General features: G+C 35.7%; 3 protein-coding genes across 13 annotated transcripts in view; 2 read left to right on the plus strand and 1 right to left on the minus strand.

Annotated features, from left to right (window-relative positions):
• Positions 1-2,726, plus strand: part of Hmgcr (HMG coenzyme A reductase) — a 231,876-nt gene extending 229,150 nt beyond the window's left edge. For both annotated transcript variants that reach the window (XM_083130762.1, XM_083130763.1), the window contains 2 exons: positions 332-470; positions 1,694-2,726. In XM_083130762.1, coding sequence (XP_082986888.1) covers positions 332-470; positions 1,694-1,787 — 233 coding nt within the window. In that variant the 3' untranslated portion in view covers positions 1,788-2,726. The remainder of the gene's footprint in view (positions 1-331; positions 471-1,693) is intronic.
• A 4,782-nt stretch (positions 2,727-7,508) lies between these two features.
• On the minus strand, positions 7,509-26,943 carry Xpac (DNA repair protein complementing XP-A cells homolog Xpac). 5 transcript variants are annotated; one of them, XM_083130776.1, is made up of 7 exons: positions 26,805-26,943; positions 26,110-26,287; positions 20,379-20,493; positions 18,921-19,048; positions 12,238-12,403; positions 10,740-10,857; positions 7,509-7,800 (listed from the first exon to the last, which is right to left on the minus strand). In XM_083130776.1, the coding sequence occupies exons 2-7, from the start codon at positions 26,277-26,279 to the stop codon at positions 7,649-7,651; spliced, it is 849 nt and encodes a 282-aa protein (XP_082986902.1). In that variant the 5' UTR covers positions 26,280-26,287; positions 26,805-26,943; the 3' UTR covers positions 7,509-7,648. The 5 variants fall into 5 exon arrangements, with proteins under 5 accessions (XP_082986902.1, XP_082986901.1, XP_082986900.1 ...); XM_083130775.1 differs by having other exon boundaries at positions 26,800-26,943; XM_083130774.1 differs by having other exon boundaries at positions 26,773-26,943.
• Positions 26,944-26,998: 55 nt separating this feature from the next.
• The window catches only part of LOC145994656 (uncharacterized), a 314,233-nt gene continuing 313,819 nt past the window's right edge, over positions 26,999-27,412 (plus strand). For all 6 annotated transcript variants that reach the window (XM_083130764.1, XM_083130767.1, XM_083130768.1 and 3 more), the window contains exon 1: positions 26,999-27,148. The gene's annotated coding sequence lies outside the window, so the exon portion shown is untranslated. The remainder of the gene's footprint in view (positions 27,149-27,412) is intronic.

Genomic DNA, 27,412 nt, shown 5'->3' on the forward strand with positions numbered 1-27,412 from the left:
TCCCTTCTCCCTTTCCTGGAAGACACCCTCCTGTTTTCCCACATTTTTTTGACAGAGTTGTTGTTTGCAAGCTTGTGAGATGGTGGTCAAGGTGCCTGTCCGACAGCCGGTTCATTCATTATATCCTGACATTTTTATGGCTTGACCGGGCTCCGTGCGATGAGCAAGGGTCCTTGTGCCTCACCGTGTTCTTACCCTTACGTTCAAGTTCAATGGAGCAAGATCTTGTGTAGGATCTCGAGTTACAAATTGTAACTCTGCACTTGTATGCAATTCTTTTGTGTGTGTGGTTTTTCCCCTCGTCAGTGACAATTGAAAAAACTCTTTTCAGGTCCGAATGCTGAGAATCCTGGAGAAAATGCGAACACCCTGGCAAGGATAGTTTGTGGGACAGTGTTAGCAGGAGAGCTGTCTCTCATGGCAGCACTTGCAGCAGGTCATTTAGTAAAAAGCCATCTTCGCCACAACAGGTAATTTCAGCATTTTAAATAGTACCATGTAGCAAGTAACATTACCAGGAACCAACAGCAGGAATAAATAATTATGTATTTTGCTGCTGTCTCTGTCTTGGATGATCTCTTTTCTTTACCAAGTAATGTTAATGAGTAGACTAGTAAGACCATTTTTAAACTGATGTGCATATTTCTAAGACTTCCAGTACTGGAAATGAATAAGTGAATATTTTAAAAGCAGGACATTAAACGAAAGATGAAATTTTAATAGATATAGAGCAAATAATATTAATTGAAGGGCTTGAGGGTAAAACATGACAAGTGACGGTTTGGTCATTATTGAGTTACAAAGTTAAAAGAGGCATTCTTCAATTTTCTTGTGTAATTGCCATGCCATGCAATTTGCATTGAACTCGTTGAATGCATCTGAAATTCTTAAGATGCAGCATGAAAAAAAAAATTATCTACATGCTTAAGAAACTCAATAATGACAAAAAGTCACTTACATTGTTTTATTCCCTAGTCCTTTAATTAGTAATTAAGATGGAACAGATTACTTGGTAGAGAGTATCAGCCAATAATTGCACATAAATAAAAAAAAACAACTTGCAGGTAATTGCCAATCTAACATTTCCGTTCAACTTCAAATTTGTTACTGTATGTTATAGTATGAAATTTCATTTCCAATCAGATACATTAAGGGAGCCATTATGTATGTCCTTCAGATCCTGCTCAAACCAAGGCATATTTTTTTTTATAAGGATCATGAAGGTAAAACTATAATGTGGGAAGATGTAATATCTGGAAACTAAAATCAGGATTCCAATGTAATAATAATAATAATGATAATGAGAATTTAGCTTCATGCTTCTGATGTAGCCTTTGGATTTGAAGATCCAGCTCCTCCATCATCATTCTTCATGGCTTCTACTGGGTTGACATGGAAATCAAGTCTCTTCATTCGTTCTGTCCCATTCTCACAATTTGCAATGACATCTTGGTTTTCTCTATGCCCTCTTTCCCACCCATATTCAGCAGCATTACCACCATCATTACACACATTTCCTTATATGCTGCAATTTGATTAAAATATTTAAATCTTTGACACAAATGCAAATGAAATTACCCCCTCGTAAATAGAAATAGAGTAATCTGCCGTCAGTTTTTCCTCAAAACACAAGCATAACTGAAATTTGAACACCATTTAAAATTTATTAACACATTTCTTTTGTGCACTCTAGGTCTTCAGTAGCTGTTAATGCATCAGCCCCTTGCAGAGATTCAGATTCTCAGGATTCAAGTCATTTACTTACTCCAACATGTGGAAAATCTTGACCCATTCCACTGTCCGAAGATGAACTGAACGGTTTGGAAGTAATGGAGGAAAATATTACTTTACAGAATTAAACAAGCAAGGATGTTTACTGGTTTGTGACTGAGAAGACTGAAATGAACTGTGGTATTTATTATACCTTTTTCCAGAAGTGCAGTAAAGAAACAAATTGTGTGTAGAAACGAGTTTGAGACTTCAGTTTTTGAAGCATTATATTATCATCATATGTACCAAGTTCAGTGCCAGTTTATGACCTTATGTTACCAAGTGACATCAACAGTTGAGTTATCTTGTGCGTGTACTATGAATATCAATAATTTCACCAAGTGATGGTGTTGTGTTTCAACGAATAACGTTCTATGGGAAGATATTCTATGTGGTATGTATAATTAATATAAAAGGTAATCCTCTTTTTATTGTAGAAAGAAAAAGACTGAGTTTTTGGAGCTTTTGCCAAGAGTTGAAATGAGTGGATTAAGCAAAGTAGGTGGAAGTGATAGTAACACTGAAATCTATGAGTTATAGTAATGGTGGAATTGCAAAACCCCACCAACGTCTACGTTGTGAAAGTATGATTATGATTTTGAAGAGTACTTGATAGTGTTATTTACAATAAATTTACCTGCTTGTTTATGCAATAAAGAAATTGCATAGCAGTACATTACCAATTTTACACAATTTTTTTCATTGTTTAATGTATGCAAAATCCAAAAGTGTTGTTGTCTTTAGAAACATTTACGTAGAACAATCATCAGTGCCGCTATTTATTTGTATTTATTTTGACTACTTTATTCGTATGACTGCATTTTTACAAAACTATGTCTTTTGAACACACGGCTGTTTTGCTATAAAATATTAGTGCAAGATTCAACGTCTATTGATGTCTTATAATCAGCAGGATGATGCATTAAGTCTAAACATAATAAAAATTGCAAAATTTATGTGGTGTATTCATGTCCTTGCTTGGAACAAAGTACTCAGTTGCAGACATTAAAAACTAGATGAAAAATGGTGACTTCACACATTTCCTGAAACGTATTCATTTGGAGATTGTTCATTTCAAAGTCAATTTGCTTCTTTTTTACTTATGAACTCTTGTTGTACCACATTAAGGTTTACAAATGCAGTGGAACCTCGATTTTACGTTTTTTGGGGAACTACGATGAAAAAACTTAAAATGTGGGAAATGTAAAATCCGGGAAAATTTTATAGCATTTTGCTCTATTGAGACCATGAACATTGAATATAGAAGGGTCGTTCAAGGTTGACCAAGACTTTTATTTCTAGACAGGAAATATACATATGTAGAAGCACCAAACTGTCAGTTTTTCAAAGTATTCCCTCTGAACCAGAACATCAGACCCCATTGCCATCGTTGTGGAAATTCTGTGATGCCTTTGGCGTAGAAAGAAGTAGGTTTGTGTTGTAATCACTGCAGGACAGCGTACTTGAGTTCCTAATCTGTCTGGAAGTGCATCTCGCGCAAATGCTCTTTAAGAGCCCCAAACAAGTGGAAATCACTGGGAGTTAAATCTGGACTGTAAAGACTGTGTGGTAAAACCTCCTAGTGCAAGCTGGCCAGTGTTGTTTGAGTCAAAAGGGCTGTGTGTGGCTGGCATTGTCATGGAGAAGAATGACATATTCCAACAACATTCCAGGTCTTTTCTTCCGAACGACCCCACGTACAACACTGATATTGACTGTATGCACTATGTCACGCACTGTTACTCACCAGTCTTAAATGATAACTTGCCCAACACTTGAGATATTCACCGGAGTGCTGCAGTTGGGCGAACGTGTCTGTGTGGTTCATTTCCTACCAACTCCCACCCTTCACTGAACTGTTGACTCTTGCCTGTGACAGTGTTTGTTCACCATACTGTGCTTGCAGTCTATGCAAAATTTCAGCAGGTTTCACCTTCTCCTTCACAAGAAATTTCATTATACACCGCTGTTCCATAGTAACAGATACACTACTTGCCGCCATCTTTGTTTACACTACTGGGCATGCGCCAAATGCGTCGCAAAGGATCATAGTTACTCGCAAGGAATCATGGTCTGTTCTGCCGAACTAATGCAGCGCTACATTGATTCATTATTATTTTTTGCACGAAAGTCTTGGTCAACCTTGTATGACCCTTGTGTAATGTGTGAAAACTATTTATTTAAGAGGAGTGAAATAAATCCCAACATAAACAACCAAAACTGTTGTGCTAAAACATGGCCTTGCAAAATTAAGAAAAGTGAAAAACAACACATTTTCATCTGGACCATCTGTGCCAACCTGTACATACAGGAAATATCGATCATTCAATGCAGAAGTTCACCTTATCCAGAAGTATTGAATGGAAGGATATGCTACATTGGTGTGATATAGAAAGCTGTAGCTGTAGTCATAACATTTAGACACCTGTTGGTCGAAACTCATACCAGAAACATTTCAGTTTTTTTTTTTTTAAGTTTGTCAAAAGCAGGTTTTAAAGCCCCGGCTTTTCAAATGCACAGAAACGTTTTTAAAAATTCATAGTGTAAACTACTTGTCGTAGAGTTGAAATTTGTTTTATTTTCAATGGAATGGCTAGGGCTTTCAGAGGAAGTACAATGTTGACATTCCATCTAGATACAGGTGCAAAATAGAATAAAAGGGTTATTTACTTAACACTTAAGAGTGCTAACCACGTATATATATACGGAGTTCCCGAACTTCTCTAGTGTGCGGATCACGTATATGTACGGAGTTGAATTCAAAATTTATTTCAACGGTCATTTGATTTACATTTACGGAATTATCAATCCTGAGTAATGTTTGGATATCATACTTCCTCGTACTGCCACTAGATGGTGGACAAATGCTCATAAGGGTTCTGTTCGTGTCGTTGTCTGATAGCGATATGCTTGCTTCCCTTTTCTAGTGCCGGCGATTAGGGGGAGGGGCAATGGCCCCACCAATTTTTGCCACTTTTGCCCCCGCACTATGCTGAATCTTATCTACAAAGGGAAATTACTGTCTTTGCCCCCCTAGTTTCCACACCTTGCCCCCCCCCCCCCCCCTCAGTTTTGGGACCCAATAGCCGCCACTGCATGTCATATATCTTGTCAACTTTTTATTTTTAGTACATTTCATACCATTTATGATGAAACGTCCAAGGTAGCCATGTGGTTATAATGTAACATATCAGATATCAAAATAAAGAGGAAGAATCAAACTTTTCAACAGTGTATGATACATATATTTTACATTTTTAGTTTTTGAGATATGATTTTTCAAAAAGTAGTGAAAATGGTCAGCATTCTTGGGACAGAAGGCGACTTAGAGGTCAGCACTTTAAGTGTTAAAAAAAAACCTTTTTGGGAGCCCCTGTAGGCCCTACATTTCTCTAAAGTAAAAGAAAAATTCCAAAATGTATCTCTACTATGTGCATTTTTTTTCAAATGTTGCTGAACATGCAAATGAAAATGTACAAGAGCATGTGCTTTGATGAATGATAGTGTCAAGTGTATGAAATGAAAGAAAGCATGTTGTAAAGCCCAGCACAGCATCAACATGGTAGGAAATAATACAACTACCTCCCTTATGACAGAAAATGGACTTACCTGATTTTACCCCTGACCCATTAATTGTGCTATGTATAGTTGAAAATCATTCCATAGTTTATCATAAAAAAAAAAATTAAAATGCATTGCTCAATACAAAAAAAAAAGAAGTGTTTTACGAACTATACTTGAGTGTGTTATTGGTTCAAACAATGGCTATGTAACCTAGTTACTTGCACTGCTCTTTGAAAAACTATTATGAATTTCTTTGAGATCAACAGAAGTATTTTAAAAATCTCAAATTTCTGCCCAAAATATGATTTAAACATTTGTCCACCCCCGTTAACCCCTATTTGGTACATAGTTCCATAAACAGTTTACAACAATAGAATATACTGTACATATCTGTACACAGTACGTACAGTAACATAATGTTTTTAACTAGGGATGTGACGAAGCTGAAAATTTACCGATGCCGATGTACTCATCGATAATTTTTGGAACCGATACCGATGCCGATATTTAACCGATTCCGATACATAAGATTATTAAACAGAAATGGGATGTTATTTTCAGCATGACAAAAATAAATTTGCTATGTACATTTCTATTGCATATCATACGTATATACATATATATTCTCAAGAGATGCGAATGTACATTTGCATCTACAAAATGTTATGTGAACCTTTAAGAAGAACATGGATTCTTCAAGAGATTAAACATTAGTACACAAGCAGTTCTTTGAAGTGCAAAATGAATTCATGTTCTGCCAGATTCAACTTCAGAAACATGAGTTTTGGAAGCACTTCAGGAAGTAACCTACTTCTTCTCTTATCGCAAATCTGTTCAGCAACACTGAACACTCAATCACTGAATACTGATGCAGCAGGTATGCCCAAGTATTTTCTCAGCACTTGCTTCAGCTTTGAAGATTCATTTTTGAATTTCCAATACAACAGTAGATCCTGGTTCAGCAATGTACTGTTTTATTTCCGATTTATAGTTAGGTTGATCCTCTGAATGAGTTTGCAATAATTTTATTACAAAAACTCTACAATAATGATGAATCATAACCAAATTTTCAACAAATCTTACAAAACTAGAATATAAAACTTATTAGAAGGTAAAACTCTAGTATAATCTGTACCGGTTTAAATATCGGATTTTTGCCGATTCCGATACCGATGTGTCAATTTCGGCCGATTTTCATACATCTGTAATCGGCTTCGGCACATCACTATTTTTAACGTACATACTGCTAGACTGTGGTACTTATTGGCAGATATGTTTTTTATTATTATGTAATTGTATTGGGTAACATTCAATTGTTTTTTGGAAGAAACTATTGAACTATGCATAGTGGTAGGACCCTAACAGTACATTGTAGATTTTTTTTTCATATCTGGTTTATTTCAGGTTCACTGGGGCCCTCCAGATAGGATTTTTAAATTTGTTTCATATTTTAATTCTCTTCTGAAATGAACAATCAAAATTTCCCTTCCAAAAATAGATAGAGATAGATAGATAGAGATAGAGAGATAGAGAGAGAGAGAGAGAGAGAGAGAGAGAGAGAGAGAGAGAGAGAGAAATATAAGACTGCTGGACAAAATAAACCGGACACTTGCATTTTTTTGTGATAATGCAATGGGTCGATAATAGCTAACTAAATGTTGCAGAAACTGAATTAAGTACGAATGCATAAACAAAGTCCAAGCCTATGAATGGTGCATATGGTACCACATGATCTGCCAAACATTCTGTAATATACCTGCGAGCTGTCATTGCAATTCAGATGTCAAATATTAAGGTGTCCAGTTTTCTTTGTCCAGCAGTATATATCTACAGGAAATATTTTTTCTTCTACAAATGTTTTTGTGGGGCATACTTGGAAACCTCCAGGCTCGAGGCGCTTTACAGGTGAAGATGCTGCCAATGTCTAAAGGTTAATTATGTGTGTGAAGGTAAACTTCAACATTCATGTGAAATAAAAAGGGCACTTTTAATATTAAAAATATTATGTGTAGTGTACTGTTGCAGAGTTGAGTTATTGTGGTATTGTTTCATCAATGTAGATTGTTATTTCCTCCCCTATACTGTTGAATGATCATTCCGTATTGCAAACAAAGCAACGTGCAGTAGTATTGGGATGCACTTATAAAGAAGGTAATACTGATATTATTTACAAAACCATTTTATTGAAAAACAAAAAAAGAATTCATTACAAATCACTTCCACTTATACAATTACACATTATTATATTTGTACAAAATTTACAGACCTATACTACATGGAAATAATACACTTATTGTACAGTAAAAAAATATAATCACATCTTTTCATATGATTCAATAAAACCACATGTTTTGCACTTACGTCTGTAATTATCATCATCTTCATTATATTCTTCAGCACCAAATTCATGTTGGTGGGAGGAAGTAGTTCTATCATACAAACTACTCCTTACTGACATTCGAAGTGCTGCAAAATAAAAAGCAAACTATGAAGGGAAATATAAATACCGTAAACGCTATGAACAAAGAGCTATGAATTTATTTCAATATGCAAAAGCTGGAACTCAAAACTGGTCATTCCTAACTGCTTGTAAGTTATTTATTACTGGTGGTCACTGTATTCGAAGAAATGCGGTTCATGGATTAATTCTACAAAACAGTACAATTTGGATTCAGCAATTACCAATGCAACCACTCTCATTGATCCCTCTGTTACCAATACTTGAAAATTTAATAAAACAGAACAAAAGCAATCAACATTTCAATCCTGCAAACTAGGACCTTCACCAGGAAGATTAAAATCAGCTGTTAAAAGGTAGGAAGAATGGATCTGTTTTTTCTCATACACCCGCTGCAAAATGACTTCGGACCTCATGTGAAATCTGCCATAGTAAGCAGTCTATCACTTTGTAGCCTTGTATTTAGTGTTGTTTTGTTTCGAACACTGAATTGTTTCTGCATGAACGTATCTGGTAACAGTGTATTACTGTTGATAAGTGAGTTCATTTCATGTTGTATTGTTAGTTGACACAGCAAGGGTGACTTTCTGCTGTAGTGTGTGTGATAAATTGCTGTGTTTTCTTGAGGGGCACTTTGTGTTGGATATTTGACTACTGTACAGGTGTATATGTGATATGCCGGGAAAGTACTGTAGTAGTGTGGAAAAAGCCAGCATTATTGCATGGCGAAGTGAAAACGTTCCGATAAAGACGATATGTAAACAAACAGGTTGCGCAAAATCAACCATAATGAAGGTACTGGAAGTTGCCGGAGGACTGCCTCCGACTGTCATTCCAAAGCACAAATTCAGTGGTGGGAGGCAAAGAAAAACAACCAAATCTACAGACACTCTTCTAGTGGCAGAAATAAAGAAAACCCTCGACTGACAGCGTCAGAACTTAAAGAAATGCACCCGAGTCTGCTGGAAAACGTTAGTGTTCACACGATCCAGCACCATTTACAGAAAGACTTGGATTTGCCATGTCGTACTGCTGCTAAGAAGCCACTACTCACCGTTCGCATGAAGAAAGACCGTCTTGCTTTTGCAAAGAAATATGCACACTGGACACTAGCACAGTGGAGGAAAGTCATGTTTTCCGATGAAAGCTCATTCCAAGTGTTCGGAATGGGAGCTGCTAAGGTTCGACGTCCATCATCTTCAGATCGACATGACCCAAAGTATATTGTTCCGACCATTAGGCACTCCCAATCTGTAATGGTGTGGGGGTGTTTTTCAGGTGAAAAGGGTAGGGCAGGTTTATATTTCTTACCACAAAACATGATGATGAACGCACACCGATATATCAACGTTCTTAAGGATCATTTAGTGGATACGCTTCAGATCCACGAGTGATCTTTTCATGCATGATAATGCTCCTTGTCACATGGCTAAGAAGGTAAGGAAATTGCTTGAGGAACAACAGATAAAGATGTTAGAGTGGCCTGGGAATAGCCCCGATCTCAACCCAATTGAAAATTGTTGGCATCGTATGAAGCAATTCCTGGGAAAGAAGAAGATTCAGAACCTACAGACCGAAGTCTTAGTGATTCCATAGCAAAGCGCATCCAAATGGTTCTCAAAAGTAAAGGCAACATGACTTCGTACTAATGTATGCATTTTTTTGCTGTATCTAATAGCTTAATAATAGCTTTTCACATGAATTTTCTGTATTTTTTGTGCTTTTGTTATGAGGTCCGAAGTCATTTTGTGGCGGGTGTAATTTTCTCACATAATCTACATTGTCTCCATTCCTACTTACCTATAATTTTCCTGATGAAGATCCTTGTTTGGTGAACTGAAGCGATTGTTGATTGCTTCCACTACATCTTTTATTCTGTATTAACAATATGAGTGAGAGTGATAACATTTGCCAAGAATTGGATAATTGAAATAATTTAAACTATTCACAATTTCACACAAGAATAGACCCCATGAGATAGCTGGACTCTGAAAAAGTACATGCCAGTATTGGTCATAAAATGTCAACTCTTACCTTGTGATACTGACACCTAAATATAATCTACATAAACAGTTTGATGCTTAACATGGGCTTCGAGGAAGAGAGATGAGGGTTTCATTTGTAATGTTTGGCCCTCAAATGATAAATGATTGTATTACAAGCCTTCCAATTGCCAAGTGTCATTTCATACCTAGTTTCTTTCGGTGTGGAAAGATGGTGGTTTCTGTAGTTAAATTATATCATTACTAGTTTCCAATTCCAATCATGAGACTGCAGTTTAGGAGTGCAGCCTGAATGTAAGTAATGTTCTGCATATTAGTAGGTCTTCCTCTCCATCATTTCCATTGCTTCTTGAGATAAAAGACCAATAAGGTGAAGTTCACATTCTCCATTTCAGCCATTTTTGAAGGTGATGTGATTTGAGGATGGGTGAACCCCAGAGCCAGTTTACACATGGACAAGGCCAGAAATATTCCGATCTTAGATTATCCACCTGGGAAATCAAACCCATGTCCCCGGCATGGCAGCCAGAACCTACTAACGGGATTACAGCAGCTCCCAAGGAACAATAAAACAGCCAAAGTCTTGTGTAAACCCCTGACTATTGTGGAAAGGAATATTTTGTCCTCAAAAAATGTATTTTAATATGCACCGTTGTCACACAAGGTCATCACATTGATGAGCTATTTCCCTGTAGATGGCTATAAAGCTCAAGGTTATTTGAACCTATCATCTGGATCCAACAGTTCGGCATTGCACGCGCCCACATGTACATCATGCCACCAGAGATAGGTAAGTGTGTGGAAATATTAACATTCTGCAACATGTGTAAGAACACTACATCACAGCAGGTGTCAGTCTACATGAGGAACATTTAACTTCATTCTATTTGTTACTCTATACTGCTTTTGGAAAATAAATTGTACTAATTGACATATTTTATTACCTTTGACCTGTTTATTATATTTCTTAATTTTGGATTTCTCTCTCTTTTCTTCTCTTTGTTCTCTCTCCTCTAAAAGTTTCTCTTCTGAACCCCAAACTTCTAATGCTCGCTTTTCTATCTGTATGAAAAAAAATAAAAAAATACCATCAAGTATTTTCCTATTGTAACACAGTTAAGGCTTAGCTTGACATTTGGCCAATGCGAGGGCAGCTTTTTATTTAATTTCTCTCTCATTTCAAAAACCCACTATGATATTCCAAAATCCGAAAAGTTTTATCTGCTTAGAATTCCTTCTAAAGCATTCACAAAAATCTTCATGTGGTTTGCTTTCACTATTCTCTAGATATTATCAATTGATAATGATAAAAATTGATTGACAATATCTAAACCAATTGTTCCCAAACTGCGTGCCGCAGCACCCTGGAACTCCATGGCTGACTTTCAGGGGCACTGTGAAATGTTCCAATATTTTCACTGAAAGGACACTTACTTGTTAGTCTTCACATGGTTTTAGTCTTTTTACATATAAAATATTTCTGAATTTATAATATGTTTATTTTTTAACCTAAGGCAAGCAACCTTATCATGCACATGTTAGCTAGATCTACATTCTGACTTGGGTGCCGTGGAAAAATCTTAAAACAGTAAGGGTGCGATGAAACAAAAACGTTTGGGAACCACTGATCTAAACAATAGCGAAACTAAACCACATGAAGATTTATGTGAATGCTCTAGAAAGAACTGTAAGCAGATGTAATTTTTTCGGATTTTGGAATATCATAGCAGTTTTTTGAAAGGAGAAGAAAATTCAACAAAGCTGTTGTGTTGGCTAAAGGTCCAGCTGAGCTTTAAATATGTACATAAAAATAAACTACAGTCTATGGAGAAACAGCGTTGCAACAACCTACAATGCTAATACTGTAAACAATTCCCACCTGAACTTGAAATAAAGTATTATATAATTTTCATGATCGCATTAAGAGAAATATTAATGATTTTTCAAATAAAAGAATGAGAAATCAACAATAGTGCATGTTACATAATGAACAAAAAACAACACAACAAATGCATGTACAAACCATATGATTGTAACATGTTAAATCCCATAAAAAAAAGGAAAATTGTAAAAACAAGGAACAATTGCTCTGGTATACTGATCAAAGATTTAAGGATAAAAGCAAAATTGCAGAAATTCAAGAGTCATAAGGAAATAAGCTGCCCACTTAAACCTAAGCAATCTGTTCCTTGCTCTCCTTCTCTCCTCATCTTGTGATGGGTGACAGAAATTATATGTACCGAAGAAATTAACATTATTTTTAGCACCACAGAACAACATGGGCTTAAAAAATAGTCACATGCATAAAATCGTGCAATAATATGTAATAGGGTGCATGTATTCTTTCAATAAGAATAAAAAAAATATGTATGTTATCAGTAGCATTCAATTTTACTTTCACGATAATAATAAAATTACATCTGTAATGTCAAGAGCACCAACCTGAAGTAATAGATAAAGTTTCATGTCTCCCCAGTGGGAATTATGAGGATTTTTTCTGATAATAAACTTTAGTGGTGGTTCCCTCATTTCCAGATCACAATCCTTTAAAAGATATTCATTTTTAGCTTCTGTTTTCGTTATTAGTTGATGCTTATCATCATTATCCCTGGAATGAAAACATACATGGTTAATTGTTATAAGGATGTTAAAAATGGGAAAATGCAGTGAATGCCCTGTATGGAGTGTAAAGGAGGAGTTAAACCGGTCATTCTTTGCTCTTGCTAAACACATTTTCGCTTTTGTAAAGGAACAAAAATCATTGTGGTTATGGTCCTAGACATGAAGTGAATCAATCATTCAGCTGTGTAAGATCAGTTATTGGCATGTAATTAAATTTTATACAGATAATATATCAGTATTGGTAATTTCATATCAGTATATTTCTATTATAATGTTTCCAAAAATAACTTCTAAAATTAATAATAATGTTCCTCCTACTCAGATTTTACTTTTCCTATTGCATATACCAATAATGGGACAAATTTGGAAGTTTGATCATTTTAATGGTACTACAGAAAATAGTACAAAGTAACTTATCTTACATTGATTACAAAACAACTTTACGAATCCAGCAACTTGATATGTTTGATCAGGAGAGAAAGAAAACATCAGGCTCAAGAGCTGTAGTGAAAGCAACTGGTCTAAGGGACGGAAACCCGAATCAAATGACATGGGGAGATGGCCCCATAGCCCTGGTAGGCGACCATCTAGGGGAGTAAACCCCAACAGAAAAACCCCTCCAAGGGTTAAAATGGTTGAGCGTTAAGCTGACAACCTAACCTCGTAAAAAAGCAACTTGTTAAGAAACCTGCACATCAGCCTCGGATAAGGATGGGAAACACAGATGACGAACCAGGCAAGAACAAGGTACATGATTGGTCCATAGCAACATGGAACGTCTGAACAATGTTAATACCAGGTAAAATGCAAGAAATAGCCAATGTAATCACACAACGCAAAATTGATATTGTAGCACTACAAGAGATCAGATGGCAAGGACATGGTAAAATAGACAAAAAAGATTACAGCGTATACTATAGCGGAACAAACGAGAAAACAGGACAATATGGAACAGGGTTTATAATAACAAAAAACCTAAGAGAAAGAGTTCTATCATTCGAACCAATCAATGAGAGGATATGCAAAATAAGAATCATGGGTAGATTCCAAAATATTAGTATACTGTCGGTATATGCTCCAACCAATGAAAAAGAAGATCTAGAAAAAGAACAATTCTATGATCAAATAGAAAGAACAATAGAAAAAATAGCAAGATATGACATCATAATAATTGCAGGTGATTACAACGCAAAAATAGGAGTGAGAAATAGTGACACAGACATAATTGGTAACCATTCCCTACACAAAAACAGTAATGAAAATGGCCTACTTCTAACACAATTCGCAATAAGAAATAGGTTGGTAATTAAAAGCACCTTCTTTCCACATAAGAAGATACATTTGGGCACATGGAAATCACCAGAGGATGAAACAGTAAATCAAATAGATCATGTTTTAATAGATAAGAGACACTCCTCAACAATTATAGATGTAATAAGCCAAAGAGGACCAAACTGTGATTCAGACCATTTTCTGGTAAAAATTAAACTAAGAGCAAGATTAAGCAATAACCCAATCAAACAGAACATACGAAGAACAAAATGGAATTATACAAAACTTGACAACCAAGAAAACAAGGTGACTTACCAAACAGCAATTAAAAATAAGTTACAACAAAATACTCAAGAAGAAACAATAGAAGGGAAGTGGAAAAGAATTAAAAAAGTGTTAACAGAAGCTGAAGAAGAAGTAATAGGCAAAGAGAAAACATCAAGGAAGAAAGAGTGGTTTGATGAAGAATGTCAGCAAATAATTAACCAAAAAAATGTTGCAAGAATGAAGATGCTGCAAAGAGAAACAAGAAGCAGTTGTAACAAATACAAAGAATTAAGGCAACAGGCAAATAATTTATGTAAGAAAAAGAAAAAAGAATGGATAAGAAAGAATATCCAAGAAATAGAACAACTTAGTCAACAGTCAGAGATTAGAAAGTACTATGCAGCAATAAAGAGAATAAATAAAGGATATCAACCCAAAGAGATAGGATGTAAAAGGAGAGACGGGGAGATAATGGCTCTCCATCCACCATTAAATATAACTTTTTATGCTTGAGATTGATCTCTGCTTCATATTTCTGCAGGAACGAATAACCCAATAATAAGTCTGAAGGCAAATCCTTCACAACAAAAATTTCTAAAGGTATGGTGTTCTCAGCAATTTCCAGCACGATTCTGCGCTTTCCCACAACTCGAGTTCGACTTTTTCCAGCGAAATCAATAAGTCGCACCTCTGGAGTAGCTTGTAACATGGCCCCTGGCAAATTTTGCTTTATTTTCTTCCAAATCTCTAGACTCAGAACAGATATTTCAGATGCAGTGTCCACTATACAAGTTATATCAACATTTGCTACACGTGCCTTGAACTCAGGCGCTCTGCCAAAGTTTTTAGACTGACTAGCCTGAACAATTTGTAAAGAAACTCACTCTCTTCATGATTGATAACAAACACCAGCTTCAGATCATTATTTACAGACTGGGAAATATTTTCTGCAGGCCCCAGTTCTATCCGAGACCGCCCGACATCAGAAGGGGACGTTTCTATGCCAGGCGTGGGGTAAAATCCCGCACCTGGTCGAGATTTGCTCCATTCTCCCAGATATTCATATTTTCCTGGAGTTTATCCTCTAACCTCCTAGAGTTCTCATGTAACTTAGCCTCCAAGCTATCAGAATGTTCCCGCATTCTAGATTCTAGGTTATTAGCATTTTCAGTAATCTTTTCCTGGATTTTATTAATAGTCATAAGAATATATTTATCTCAATACAAATTGAGAATGAGCAACATGAGACAACTACACAGAGCAGGAGGTGGTAAACCTCATAATCGGCCAATTGCCTTATAGAGTGAAGCAATTGTGTATGGCCCACGCTCCCGTAAGTCCTGAGATTTGCAGTAAATAGACAGAAAAACACAGAACTTACGTTTTAACTTATGAATTCAGAATCTATTTCAGCCATCCGCGGAGTCATCCCACCACGCGTAGCATTGGTTCGAGATTTTCTCTAGCGATGTAGCCCATTTATGGTAGCTAGCTTCAATCCTCCGGACGCTCATCTGCTTATCAACGGAATCATCATTGTGACGAACCACTTTAAGCAAGTTGCCACTCTCCGGTGAACCAGACTTACCGCGGGTGGACCAGCTAGGTGCATCTTTTCGAAGGTTACTGTCTCCTGGTCGTTCTGAGGTCTCTTCGGGGCAACGAAACCGTACACATGTAAAGAAAAGATGCCACAGACAGATCGTTTCCAGTTCTTCAGGCAGCGAGTCGACTTTCTCGGGGCGATTGACATGTCCTTCCCGGACGTATGAACAGACTGTTGAAGTACACCATCCCGCCTGATAGATATGAATCGGGGATAGAAGTTACGAGATTAATGGAAGTTCATGATCTGAAGCTGGTGTTTGTTATCAATCATGAAGAGAGTGAGTTTCTTTACAAATTGTGTCAGGCTAGTCAGTCTAAAAACTTTGGAAGAGCGCCTGAGTTCAAGGCACGTGTAGCAAATGTGGCTCAGTCGGTAACGCATCTGACTTCCATGCTAAAGGTCCCAGGTTCGATCCCCGGCCGGTTCAAATCCGGGAACTTTTCTAACGATGGAAGCGGCCCCGGCACCCACCCAGCATCGAATAACATGGGTACCTGGAGAAACCTGGGGGGTAAAGGTGGTCAGGGGCATGGTGCTGATCACATCACCCCCACTCACGACCGGATCAAGAAAGTGTGGGGCATTACCCCCACACCCCTATATGCCTTCATGGCATGGTGCTAAGCACAGGGGAACACTTTACTTTTTTACTTTTTTGAGAAGATGAAATAACAGCAGAAATATTAAAATATTCTGGACCAAATATGATACAAGAAATAAAGAAATATACAAAATGATAAAACAAATCTGGCAAGAAGAACACATACCAGAAGCATGGAATAATGGAATATTGTGCCCAATACACAAGAAAGGTGACAAAACAGAATGTAGTAATTATAGAGGAATCATGTTACTTAATACAACTTACAAAATATTGACCAGCATCATACATACAAGATTAACAGCAATAACAGAAAACATAATAGGAAAATACCAAGCAGGCTTTAGACAAGGAAGAAGCACAATAGATTAATTATTCACAATAAGACAAATAATGGAAAAACATTATGAACATAATATAAATCTCTACATGTTATTCATAGACTTTCATAGTGCTTTTGATAGTATTAAAAGACATAAATTAATACAAATTATGGCAGAATTACAAATACCTAATAAATTGATTAGATTAACAAACATGACACTGCAACGCACATATTTTAAAGTCAAAATATGGAGCGATATGGGTGAACTAACAGAATATAACACAGGTGTAAAACAAGGAGATGGACTATCTGCATGCTTATTTAACATAGCACTACATGCAATAATAAGCAAAATAGACAAAAGAGGAACAATATTTACGAAACTCAGCCAAATTAACGCATATGCCGACGACGTAGTTATAATATCCAGAACAGAAGAAGAATTAAAGAGAACATACAGGATATTAGAAGAAGAAGCAAATAAAATTGGGCTACAGACAAACATGAATAAAACCAAATTCCTACTGCTGACTCCAAAGCAAGATGGAAAACGTTACCACCAATTTACAATAGATGACAAGAAATTTGAAGTGGTTACAAACTTCAAGTATCTTGGAATGACGATAAATGACCAAAATAACATGCACGATGCAATTAGAGAAAGAATAAATGCAGGGAACAAAGCATATTATGCCAACATACAATTACTAAAAAGCAAGTTAATTAGCAGATATACCAAACTATTGATTTACAAAACACTTATTAGACCGGTAATAACTTACAGTGCTGAGGTATGGACAATGAGTGTAGAAGACGAACAGCAATTAAGGAAAACTGAAAGAAGAATAATCAGAAAAATATATGGACCAATCAAGGATGGAGATTTCTGGAGAAGTCGAAACAATGAAGAGATAAATTCCATCATAAACCAAAAGGATATAGTAAGATTTATTAAAGCCAGAAGAATTAGTTGGATGGGTCATATAGAACGTATGAATAAGGATAGAATGCCGCGAAGAATCATGTATGAGAGAATGTACTCCACAAGAAGAAGAGGCAGACCCAAACTAAGATGGCGGGATAGTGTCGTACAAGATCTACAAAGAATCGGAGTCCATGGATGGAGGGAGAAGATATTGGACCGAAATGCTTGGAGGCTGATAGTGCAGGAGGCCAAAGCTCACCCAGAGCTGTAGAGCCAATTGGTAAGGTAAGGTATTGGTAATTTCATATCAGTATATTTCTATTATAATGTTTCCAAAAATAACTTCTAAAATTAATAATAATGTTCCTCCTACTCAGATTTTACTTTTCCTATTGCATATACCAATAATGGGACAAATTTGGAAGTTTGATTATTTTAATGGTACTACAGAAAATAGTACAAAGTAACTTATCTTACATTGATTACAAAACAACTTTACGAATCCAGCAACTTGATATGTTTGATCAGGAGAGAAAGAAAACATCATTTTTTTCCTTCTGTGAATTCCTAATATCCCTTCCCCCTCTGCCCAAGGGAAAATAAAATCATGTATGCACAGAAATTTAACCACCAGGTTCAATATTTCATATCCTTCTTGTTCACATCATCTGCAATTGCAAGATCACATCAGAAGGGAACGAAATCCATTCCATGGGAATCAGTTTTCTTAAATAAGTCATTAAAAATGTAGTTGGAAATTCTTGTGTTGTGCCTACTAACCCTCCGTTAGGGATGTGAAATAGCAGTCTCCTCCATCGATACTCATTTAGAGATTGCAACACTATGAACTACACTGCACATGGGTTCTTTTGTGTAGCTGAACATTCTTTCTTTGTCTTTGTTCTAGGTTCAGCTGTGTTGTTCTGTTGCACTTCTAAGCCACGCAATATTATAAAGTTAACGTCGGTCGCATGATTGGAGTATTGTTGTCCCCCAAGTGCCTAAATACGTAACAAGAAAATATCAAAGCATAAAAAAGACAGCATACAGCAGATTAAGATTTATTGCAGAAGTCTGTTTGTGAGGAAGGGGAGGGCACATAGGTATGTGTTAGTGACGAAAGTGATCACGGCACTGCTTCATTGTTACGTATTGAGGCAGGTGAAGGACAACTGTCCCCTAAGCATGCGACTGATGCTGATTTTATTACGTCTGTACGAAAATGCAGCAGAAAATTACAGTTGGTCTTAGAAGGAAGACAACGAAAGAACATTCAGCACAGTGTACTTCATACCTTAAAGATAGTTAAAGGGTTGGGTCACCCATGTGCTTAAGTATGTTACAGAAAATGACGTGCTTAACACAGGGTTTAGATTATATAGAAGTAAGATCATTTTCAGCACTTGAAATTACGCAGTGAAGCCTGCAGTTATTTTTTCTGTATACTGTCTCCAATACAATCATAGCCATTGCCACTTAAAATAAGGAAGAGCTTGGTACATACCTACAATTGTCACACACTGGGTAGTTATAATTCTGGAAGAGAAACGAATCTGGAAATTCTTCCTGACACTCTTCGCATGTTGGTCTGTCTGGTTGAATAATTGGTGCGGGTACTTCCTTGAGTTTAACCTACGGTGAGTGTAAGAAATGCATTAGTTGTGTGTGTAGCTTACTTGCACATAAACTTCTTTACTTTGCATAAATCAATTCAATTTGAGAACTAGTAACACAAAAATCAAATATGGAATATAAACCTTAGTACCCAAGGATAAATATCACGGAAGGAACCAATTAGTTTATTGATATTGGACAACAGTAGCATATTGGTAAAATTGCTAACTAATCCAATACATCTAGAACCAACATTGGGATAACATTGCTTCAGGGAGCTTTCACTGAAGTGACAAGTGAAATGGCCCCATACAGTCTATACAAAATCAATCAGCGTGCATGCACTACCAACAGACTGAGGTGACATGATTCATGATATTGAGAAAATGGTCCACTCTGAATGACACACAATTGACAAGCAACAAATGCAACTTGTGCCACTTCGGTATGAAGGCTTGCATTTATTTTTGAAGGTTCATACCCACGTGGCACGTGACAATTCAGTCTCAAAGCTCCCTGGGGCACTGCAAGTGTTTCTTGTTAATTGGGCTGTGTGTGGTCAGCACATTGAACTGTGACAGAACCCTTACCTGGCATTGTTGAACTCAAATACTGTATTTTCAAGTAGGTCCCTCAATTGTTTCACGATACACTTGTGTTCTCACTGAGACTGAACCTGACCTCACTCACACCAAAAGCTGTGTAGTAGCTTCTGATATACTTTGTGAAATAATTTCCTGAATATATCTTTTTTTTTGCATGAACAAACAAAATTGAAATTAATTACTGAGGCGAATGAATTAATATTCTTCAGAAAATATCTTACCATTTTGGTCCTGTAGCATCTTCAATAAAAAATTGGTACCCTTGACTCTCTGTACCCCCATGCGAAAGTGAAATATTTTGCATGCTTTATTAAGATTATGTTGTTTATGAACGTTTTCAGTTGTTTTTAGCTCATGGAAATGTTATTGTGAAGTAAAGTACGTCTGTTACCTTAGTCTCATGCAGAACAACCACAAGGCTTCGTGCAAATTAATATAGCATCCAACACAATATTCCACAATAGCAGCAGACGGGACACTCCCTACCATTCCATAAATGTATTATAAAATATAGTAAATCAAACACCAAGGACTGAAAATCTTATGTAACCAAAATGGAAGTGAAATTATCATTAGGTGTGCAAGATTTATTGGTGTTTTATAACAGTTTGATGGTATGATCTTCTGAACTTGTTCTTTAGCTATTTCAGAGTGCATACAACCGGTTTTATACTAATAAAAAGCAGGTTTTTACTTATACGGGGGCCTACAGTTTAAGGTTTACGTTCACATTTATTAGCTACCTGTTCATTTTGTTGTTCTTCCAGATACTTTTCTTCTAAAAGAAATCCTCCACCAGTGTCTATAAATTTATTTCCTTGGACTCGAATGACACTCTTCTCTACAGATTCTGTAGCACTGCAAATAGAATCAATGAAAAAATCAGTATAGGAGTCTTAACACATATTCATAGGTTTTTCTGAGATAAGTGCAGATAGTTCTGGTGAAGCACTGTATGAGCAAGTATGCACACATTGAACATTGAACCATGACAGATTTCTAATAAAAAACTTGAACTGTTTTGTTGCATAATAACATATAAACCAAGTCTGTATGTGGTTCCAATAAATAATTATAAATTATTAAAGTTGTAAACTACATAAAGAATCACCCTCTATAATGCTATCTCCTACTTCTCAACCCATTAACACCCAGCATCGTCATATGAGGACCTATGGTATCATATTTTTTTGACACATTACCTTCTTCATTTTTGCCACCATTTTTGCTGTTATGTTAATAGGAGTGTTCTTTTATTTATTTATTTATTTATTCCAAGTTTCAGATACAGCACTTGTAGGGCCATTTTACACTGAAAACTAATAAATCAACAAAAACAAGTCAAGATGGTTTTAGGTAAAAACTAAAAAAAGTTAAATACAAACATGATAAGACATAAACAGTGAAACAAATAAAAGATTTACATATTCATTCTTAGAGGAGATCGGAAAATACTTTCAAGGGGCAAAAATGTCGATGCTTGTGGGTAGTTTATTATAGAATTGGGACAGCCTGTGGAACAGAGAGCACTGTATAAGGGAAAGCCAGCGGTAGAGTTGTGGAACAATTGAGTGTTTCGGGTCGATCAAGAGGGAACTCTGAAATTGAATTCTGTAAGTAGAAATTCAGATCTTCGTTTTCCATTGACGATTTTATAGAAAAATTTCATATCGTGTCAGGTCTGCAATAACTGAATGCTCAAAGTAGTCAGGACGTCAGGGTTCTGAATATGACGCAGAGAAGGAATGGCGGTAAAGAAGCTGAGGACGGAATCCATACTAGAAAGATTTGTATTGGAAGCCATGCCTCAGACTGGAGAGCAGTATTCAAGGATCGGAAAAATGAATGATTTGAAAAATAGGCTAAGAGAAGTTGGAGTATCAATTTCAGTGAATCTGTAGAGGAGGCCTAAGAGGCGCATTGCACTTTTAGTTGTAGTTGTGATGTGTTCCTTAAAGTTTAGTTTTTCATCTATGATAACACCTAGATCTTTAAAAAATATATTTGTGTTTTTCGTATCTTCTGCAGTATTGTTAATAATTTGAACTGAATGTGGCGTGATGGCAATTTACAACATATTATTAAATAAATTTTAAATGCAAAGTTTTAAACGTATTAAGCATGAAAACAAACTGGATTTACAAAGAACAGTACAAAACATTACTTGCGTTTTCTATCTGATATTACCCTATTTTTTAATTTTTGTATAAGAGTAAATTTAATTGTCCTCAAATACACCAAAAGGAGCTTCTTTCTGTCTCTCCTATAATTTGGATGTTAATGGATTAATATAGATTTTTAAAACATTGGCGTGAAACAGCATGTCCTTTATGAAAATCCAGGATACACCCCAGAGTGGATATGTATATTTTTCTGTTTCTGATACTGTACATATGAACCTACTATGGTAATGTTTGTTGAGTGAGTTAATGAAACTAATAATTTCATTAACTTTTTTATTTTACAGTGAAAAGAAAACATTCTGGATGTAATCTACAATTTTAACTTAAAATATTTCTTATGGTCTTTGTAGTTGTATTTGGGCAATTTTTTTAATGGTAGTTTGCAAAATATCAGCTGCCATGTTTATTTACAGTTTAATGATAATGACACTATTTACGGTTCACCATGATTAGTATTTTGTATATTTTTCTACACAAAATATTTGCTATTTTTGCCTATAAAAATTATTGAATTTTATATCAAGAAAAATTTAGGTGTGTTTAGTTTACATATTACATTTCCTTTTGTACGAGCTTCACTCCATCAGTACATATATTTTGTTTCTTTCCCTTTCTTCAGGGTTGCTACAAACAAGCAGAAATGAAATTCCTGACTTTTCCAGGTTTTCTAGGACAAAATTTACATTTTCCCTGACAATTATAAACTAAATAAACTAAGTAAAATAAATTACTACTGATATTCTTGTTTTATTTATGCCTAATCGGTAGGATCTTGATTTTTCTAAATTGGTGTCATTCCCCCCCACCAAATCACATTTTCATTTTAGTGCATTTATGGAGAATATACCTACGTAAATTTATACTTTCATGGTGTTTTTAAAGTACTGTTTCAAATTTTAGGTCTCATGGGCTATGTCTTTTTGTGAGAGTTTGATACCTTGGAAGTTATTTGGGGAAAGTTATTTTCCAAAACCCTTTTTAATTTTAAGGTAAGGGTATTAGATAAGGGGATTTTCCCCAATATATACTGAAGGGTGCATAATGGCCATACTTGGAGGCGCACACACCAATTCTAAATCAATCAATCAATCAATCAATCTCACATGACAGATACCAACATATTACAGCACCAAAAATTCGCATTATCTTTCTCTTACTTTTTAGTGATATATTTTTCAAAATTCATGTTCTTATTTTTGAACATTTTCCAGCCATTATACCAAAACATACACTTCAATTGTGCTTTTAAACTATAATTTTTAATTAAAGGTCACATTCTCTACGTATTTTCGTGACAGTTTGATATGTTCGAACCGATTTTTAAGGAAGTTATTTTCCATTATTTCTCGCTCTACAAATGCCGATGTTACGACTCCCCTGTGACGGTAGGTGAGCACTCAATCCCTGCCAAAATCACACCACTTAGCTTGGTAATACAAAATACTTCTCGCGTTGCAAATACTGATGATGCGGCTCCGGTGTGACGGTAGATACGCACTCGATCTCCTGTCAGAACATCGCCACTTTGCTCTGTGGTTCAAATTGTTCTGATAGAACTTAAAAAATCATGGGAAATATGTAATTTAATGTGTGTATCAGAATTTTTCCACGCATAACATGCATTATAGTTTTCTATTGGATAAAAAATGTTGGAAAACTTGCACTTCTATACACACAAATATGGCACATTTTGTTTCTATAAGCCTAAAAAATACAAGAATGGTAGATTACAAGGTATTTTTCTGTGGTTTAAGTAGTTTTTAAAATTGGCAAAGAATACCAACAATTCACATTTTATACTATATTCGTGTTATTTCACTATTTTGAATGGGTGAAAAATGTGTCCAGACATCTCTTTGCAGAAATTAACATTTTACACTGTTATCAAGTTCGCAAAAAAATCAAGGTCCCTGATAATTGGAACTTACTTTATGGATGCCCCTCGTATAAATCACTAGATGAAATGTGAAAATTTAGCAGGGCTGGCAATATTAAAATATTTACATATTTATTATTAGTATTTTATTTCATAGCATTGCACATTTTGACTCAGTCACGAGTCTCAGGACAACACAGAGAATTATATTGGCCATACCAGTCGCCAGAGCCTCATTTGTCTGCAAAATGCAGTCCATGGTGTACTAGGTGGAAGTGAGGTTGACAGTTGGGTGTACTATGTGGAAGGTCACCCCTTACAACCCTTGTGTTGTTCATAAAAGAGAAATACCTTTAGAAAAATATCACCTGATTCACCTTGTACACCCTATATTATGGAGTATTCATAATCAAATAATGACAGACTATATGCACCAAGCCATTGGAGAACCGCCCATATTCAAAGTACCCATATGTACACATAGTGCATTTATCATTCAAAAAGACAAAATACAGCATGTATATATTAGGTAAGTTGTCAAAGTGAAGTGTAAAAATGTTCCCCTGTGCATAGCACCATGCCATGAAGGCGTATAGGGGGTGTGGGGGTAACGCCCCACACTTTCTTGATCCGGTCATGAGTGGGGGTGATGTGATCAGCATCAAAGTTGTCACACTTGATTTGATAACAGCAAAATCTATTTGAATCATAGGCCCAGGCTCATTTTCTTTAATTGTGATTTCATCATGCTACGAATGCAATTTAACATGGTTCAATTTTGAATTACTTCTGGTAACACATACTGAGGAGTTCTAGCAATTATTTAAGATTTTGTTCAATATATGCTTTCGTAGTTAGGTTAGGTTCTCTTAGCATTAAAATAAAGTTCCAAAATGCATTCTACTAAGGTTCCAATTTACTTCTACATTAATTTCCACTGGTGTACAATACATCCTTTGAATTATGTGGGACAAACAGCAAGGAAAATGGCAATAAGATGGCACGAACACGATTTGGACATTATAAATCTAAACCCAAGAACAGGTTTGTCAACTCATATCATCGAAGAGAAGCATTTGTTTAAAAATAGAAGGTTTTAAAAAGATTCACGGGAAACACAGAGTTGAATGTCTGGGAAGCTTCGTTCATTGCAGAAGAACACTGGAATAAATTAAATAATGAAAATGGTAACATAGATCCAGTATGGAGTTTTCTTTTTCACAAATGGAGTAAGCCACCATCTTTAAAATTTAATGTAACAGAAAACATCAAGAGACTTTGTGAAAACAATGATGAATTTGAATTACCTGATGGTATTTGGGATTCATAATTTTAAAAAAATCTGAAATAAAAATAAAACAGACTGCTATTTTTCACAGTTAAGTTGCAATATTACAACAATGTAACATTGACAACATCCATTATATAATGGATTCTTTTTGTTTAAAAAATTACTAACCATTGTTATAATTGTATCTTTAGTCTAATGAAAATAAATGTCTGATGAAAGGAGTGTGTGTTCTCCTGAAACGTCACAAAGAAAAACTGTTTTCTTATACTTGTAATAACCGTAAACTACAGGAAAATAATTCTATAATGCAAGCAATGCATACATACAAGAAAAAAAGTGCTAATTACTTTATGGAAGGTTCAAATTTCGTGTGACAACGATTGCCAAAATTCGGTAACAGTTCGTTATATCGGAGACACATTAAAATCGGATATTTTGTGTTTTGCATGGTTCGTATTTACCAATCGCGTATTGCGGAACATAGTCCAAGGTGCCATTATGCTTTTTACACAATTTTTCACATAGAGAGTAGTTTTTGTTATTCCTTTTTTTCGCTTCCGTAACACACAATATGGCGGGTAGAGGTTGACTAGCATTTTAGATATGCAGTGTTTCCAACCTTCTTCACCGAATACCTATTATCGTGTTTGTCACGTGTGCAAATTCAAATTGTACATTATGCACAGGTAGATGACGGATAGTCCCACGAACCATTCACGGATAACCCCATGAACCATTTCCGATAAGGTTAGGTTAGGTTAGGCAATCATAGTTAAAAAAAGGAGTTGGAAACACTGACAGGGGGTTACGTCATCAAACGTATGAAGCTTCCGGTTCACGTAGTGAAAGCAATGGCATTTGTGCATCGGTGAGATATTTCTCTTGAAAAATACATGATTTCTAGGTGAAATAGATTCCATGTTGAAAGAAAATATGTCGATGAACGTTGGAAACCTTAGAGAAACTCCTTTACGTAAGTAGTTTCTTCTGTAAAAATGAAGAAATGTGTCTCTGATATAACAAACTCTTACCCAAAATTCTATGATAATTAGTCTTCCTGCTAGAATTTGAAAAAAGAAAATTATAAAACAATTGGATCTCTTACCGAATGATACTTTACTTACATTTTAGCATAAGGGTGAGGGATAAGGCGAGCCTGTTTTAGCATAAGCGCCTTTTGCCTGTTTCTCTCAATTTGTGCTCTTTGTGAATTTGATAATGACTTCTCTTGGACATCATCTTGCTGTTGCTCCTCATCTTCTTTGGAGCACTTATTTATTGCAACCTCACTCATAATCAGAACTGGAAAAAGATAATTTAGAATTTTTAGCATGATATATTATTTATTAATGGCATTGATTTTACTTCAAATTTAAGACACGCATAGCCTAGATTATATTTTGCTCTTCCTCAAAATTATATGACATCTCGAATATCATTAGTTAATATGTATAGTATTGTAAGCACAATGGGGATTTCATACTGATTTTTTAAAATCTAATTTGACAAGCATTCTCGTATCAGGTTGTGAAGGATATGAAAAAAGCAACTAAGCTTGTTTTTATCTCACACTTTACCCATCTTCTGTCTTACCTCTCAAAAATCATACAGCATACAGAAGTTGCACCACGGCTGAAACAAGACATTACACTTCCTGTTGAAAAATCTGCTTGACTAACAAGACCATCTTTATAATGCATTTTAAGATAATTGATTAATGACATGAACAAACCTGTCAAGAGAATTATCAAATAAAATACACTACACTGAGCATATCAGTCACGTACTTCTGATAACTAAGAAAAAACGTGCACCTCACTTAATAAGCTGTGGTATCAGTTTTCTTCTTTAAAAGCAGAAAATTACAGATGGTAGAGTAAACGGGTGTTTGGTCAAAGTCAAGGTATCAAAATCAACTTGAGTATTCGCAAACCGATCCTCATCTCTTTGTCTACCATGTATTATCCTGCCATCTTGTGTTGATGTTTAGACTTAGTTCCCCCAGCCCCGTCTCCCGTATCTTATACCAGAAAGAAAAGGGAACGTTATTTCGTATGTTTGCTTTAGTGTGTTTCGGTAATTGTGAAAATTATAAGACTATGTTGTGACTTGGTGTTTCGTTTTGACACTTTTCTAGTTTATGGGAGAAAGCAGCTGGGAAAGGTAAGCAATAATATTATTTGTCATCATTACGGATATCGAAAGAAGAATAATAGACAAGATAATCATACTGACAGATTTTTCATGCTGTATCTGGATCGATTGTACATGGGTCGTGCCAGGCACTCAGGTGAATAATGAATTTCACTACTAGCTCAATCAGGTGATAATCCTGAAGCATTCTTTTTGTCTTTACCCTTGTAAAATTCACTCAACGAAATCACAATATAATGTGAATAAAGTAGGCTATGCGAAACATCCATTCTG

The sequence above is a fragment of the Lepisma saccharinum genome, chromosome 11 (assembly GCF_977018435.1).
Source record: "Lepisma saccharinum chromosome 11, izLepSacc3.1, whole genome shotgun sequence".
In the NCBI taxonomy this organism is placed as follows: Eukaryota; Metazoa; Arthropoda; class Insecta; order Zygentoma; family Lepismatidae; genus Lepisma; species Lepisma saccharinum.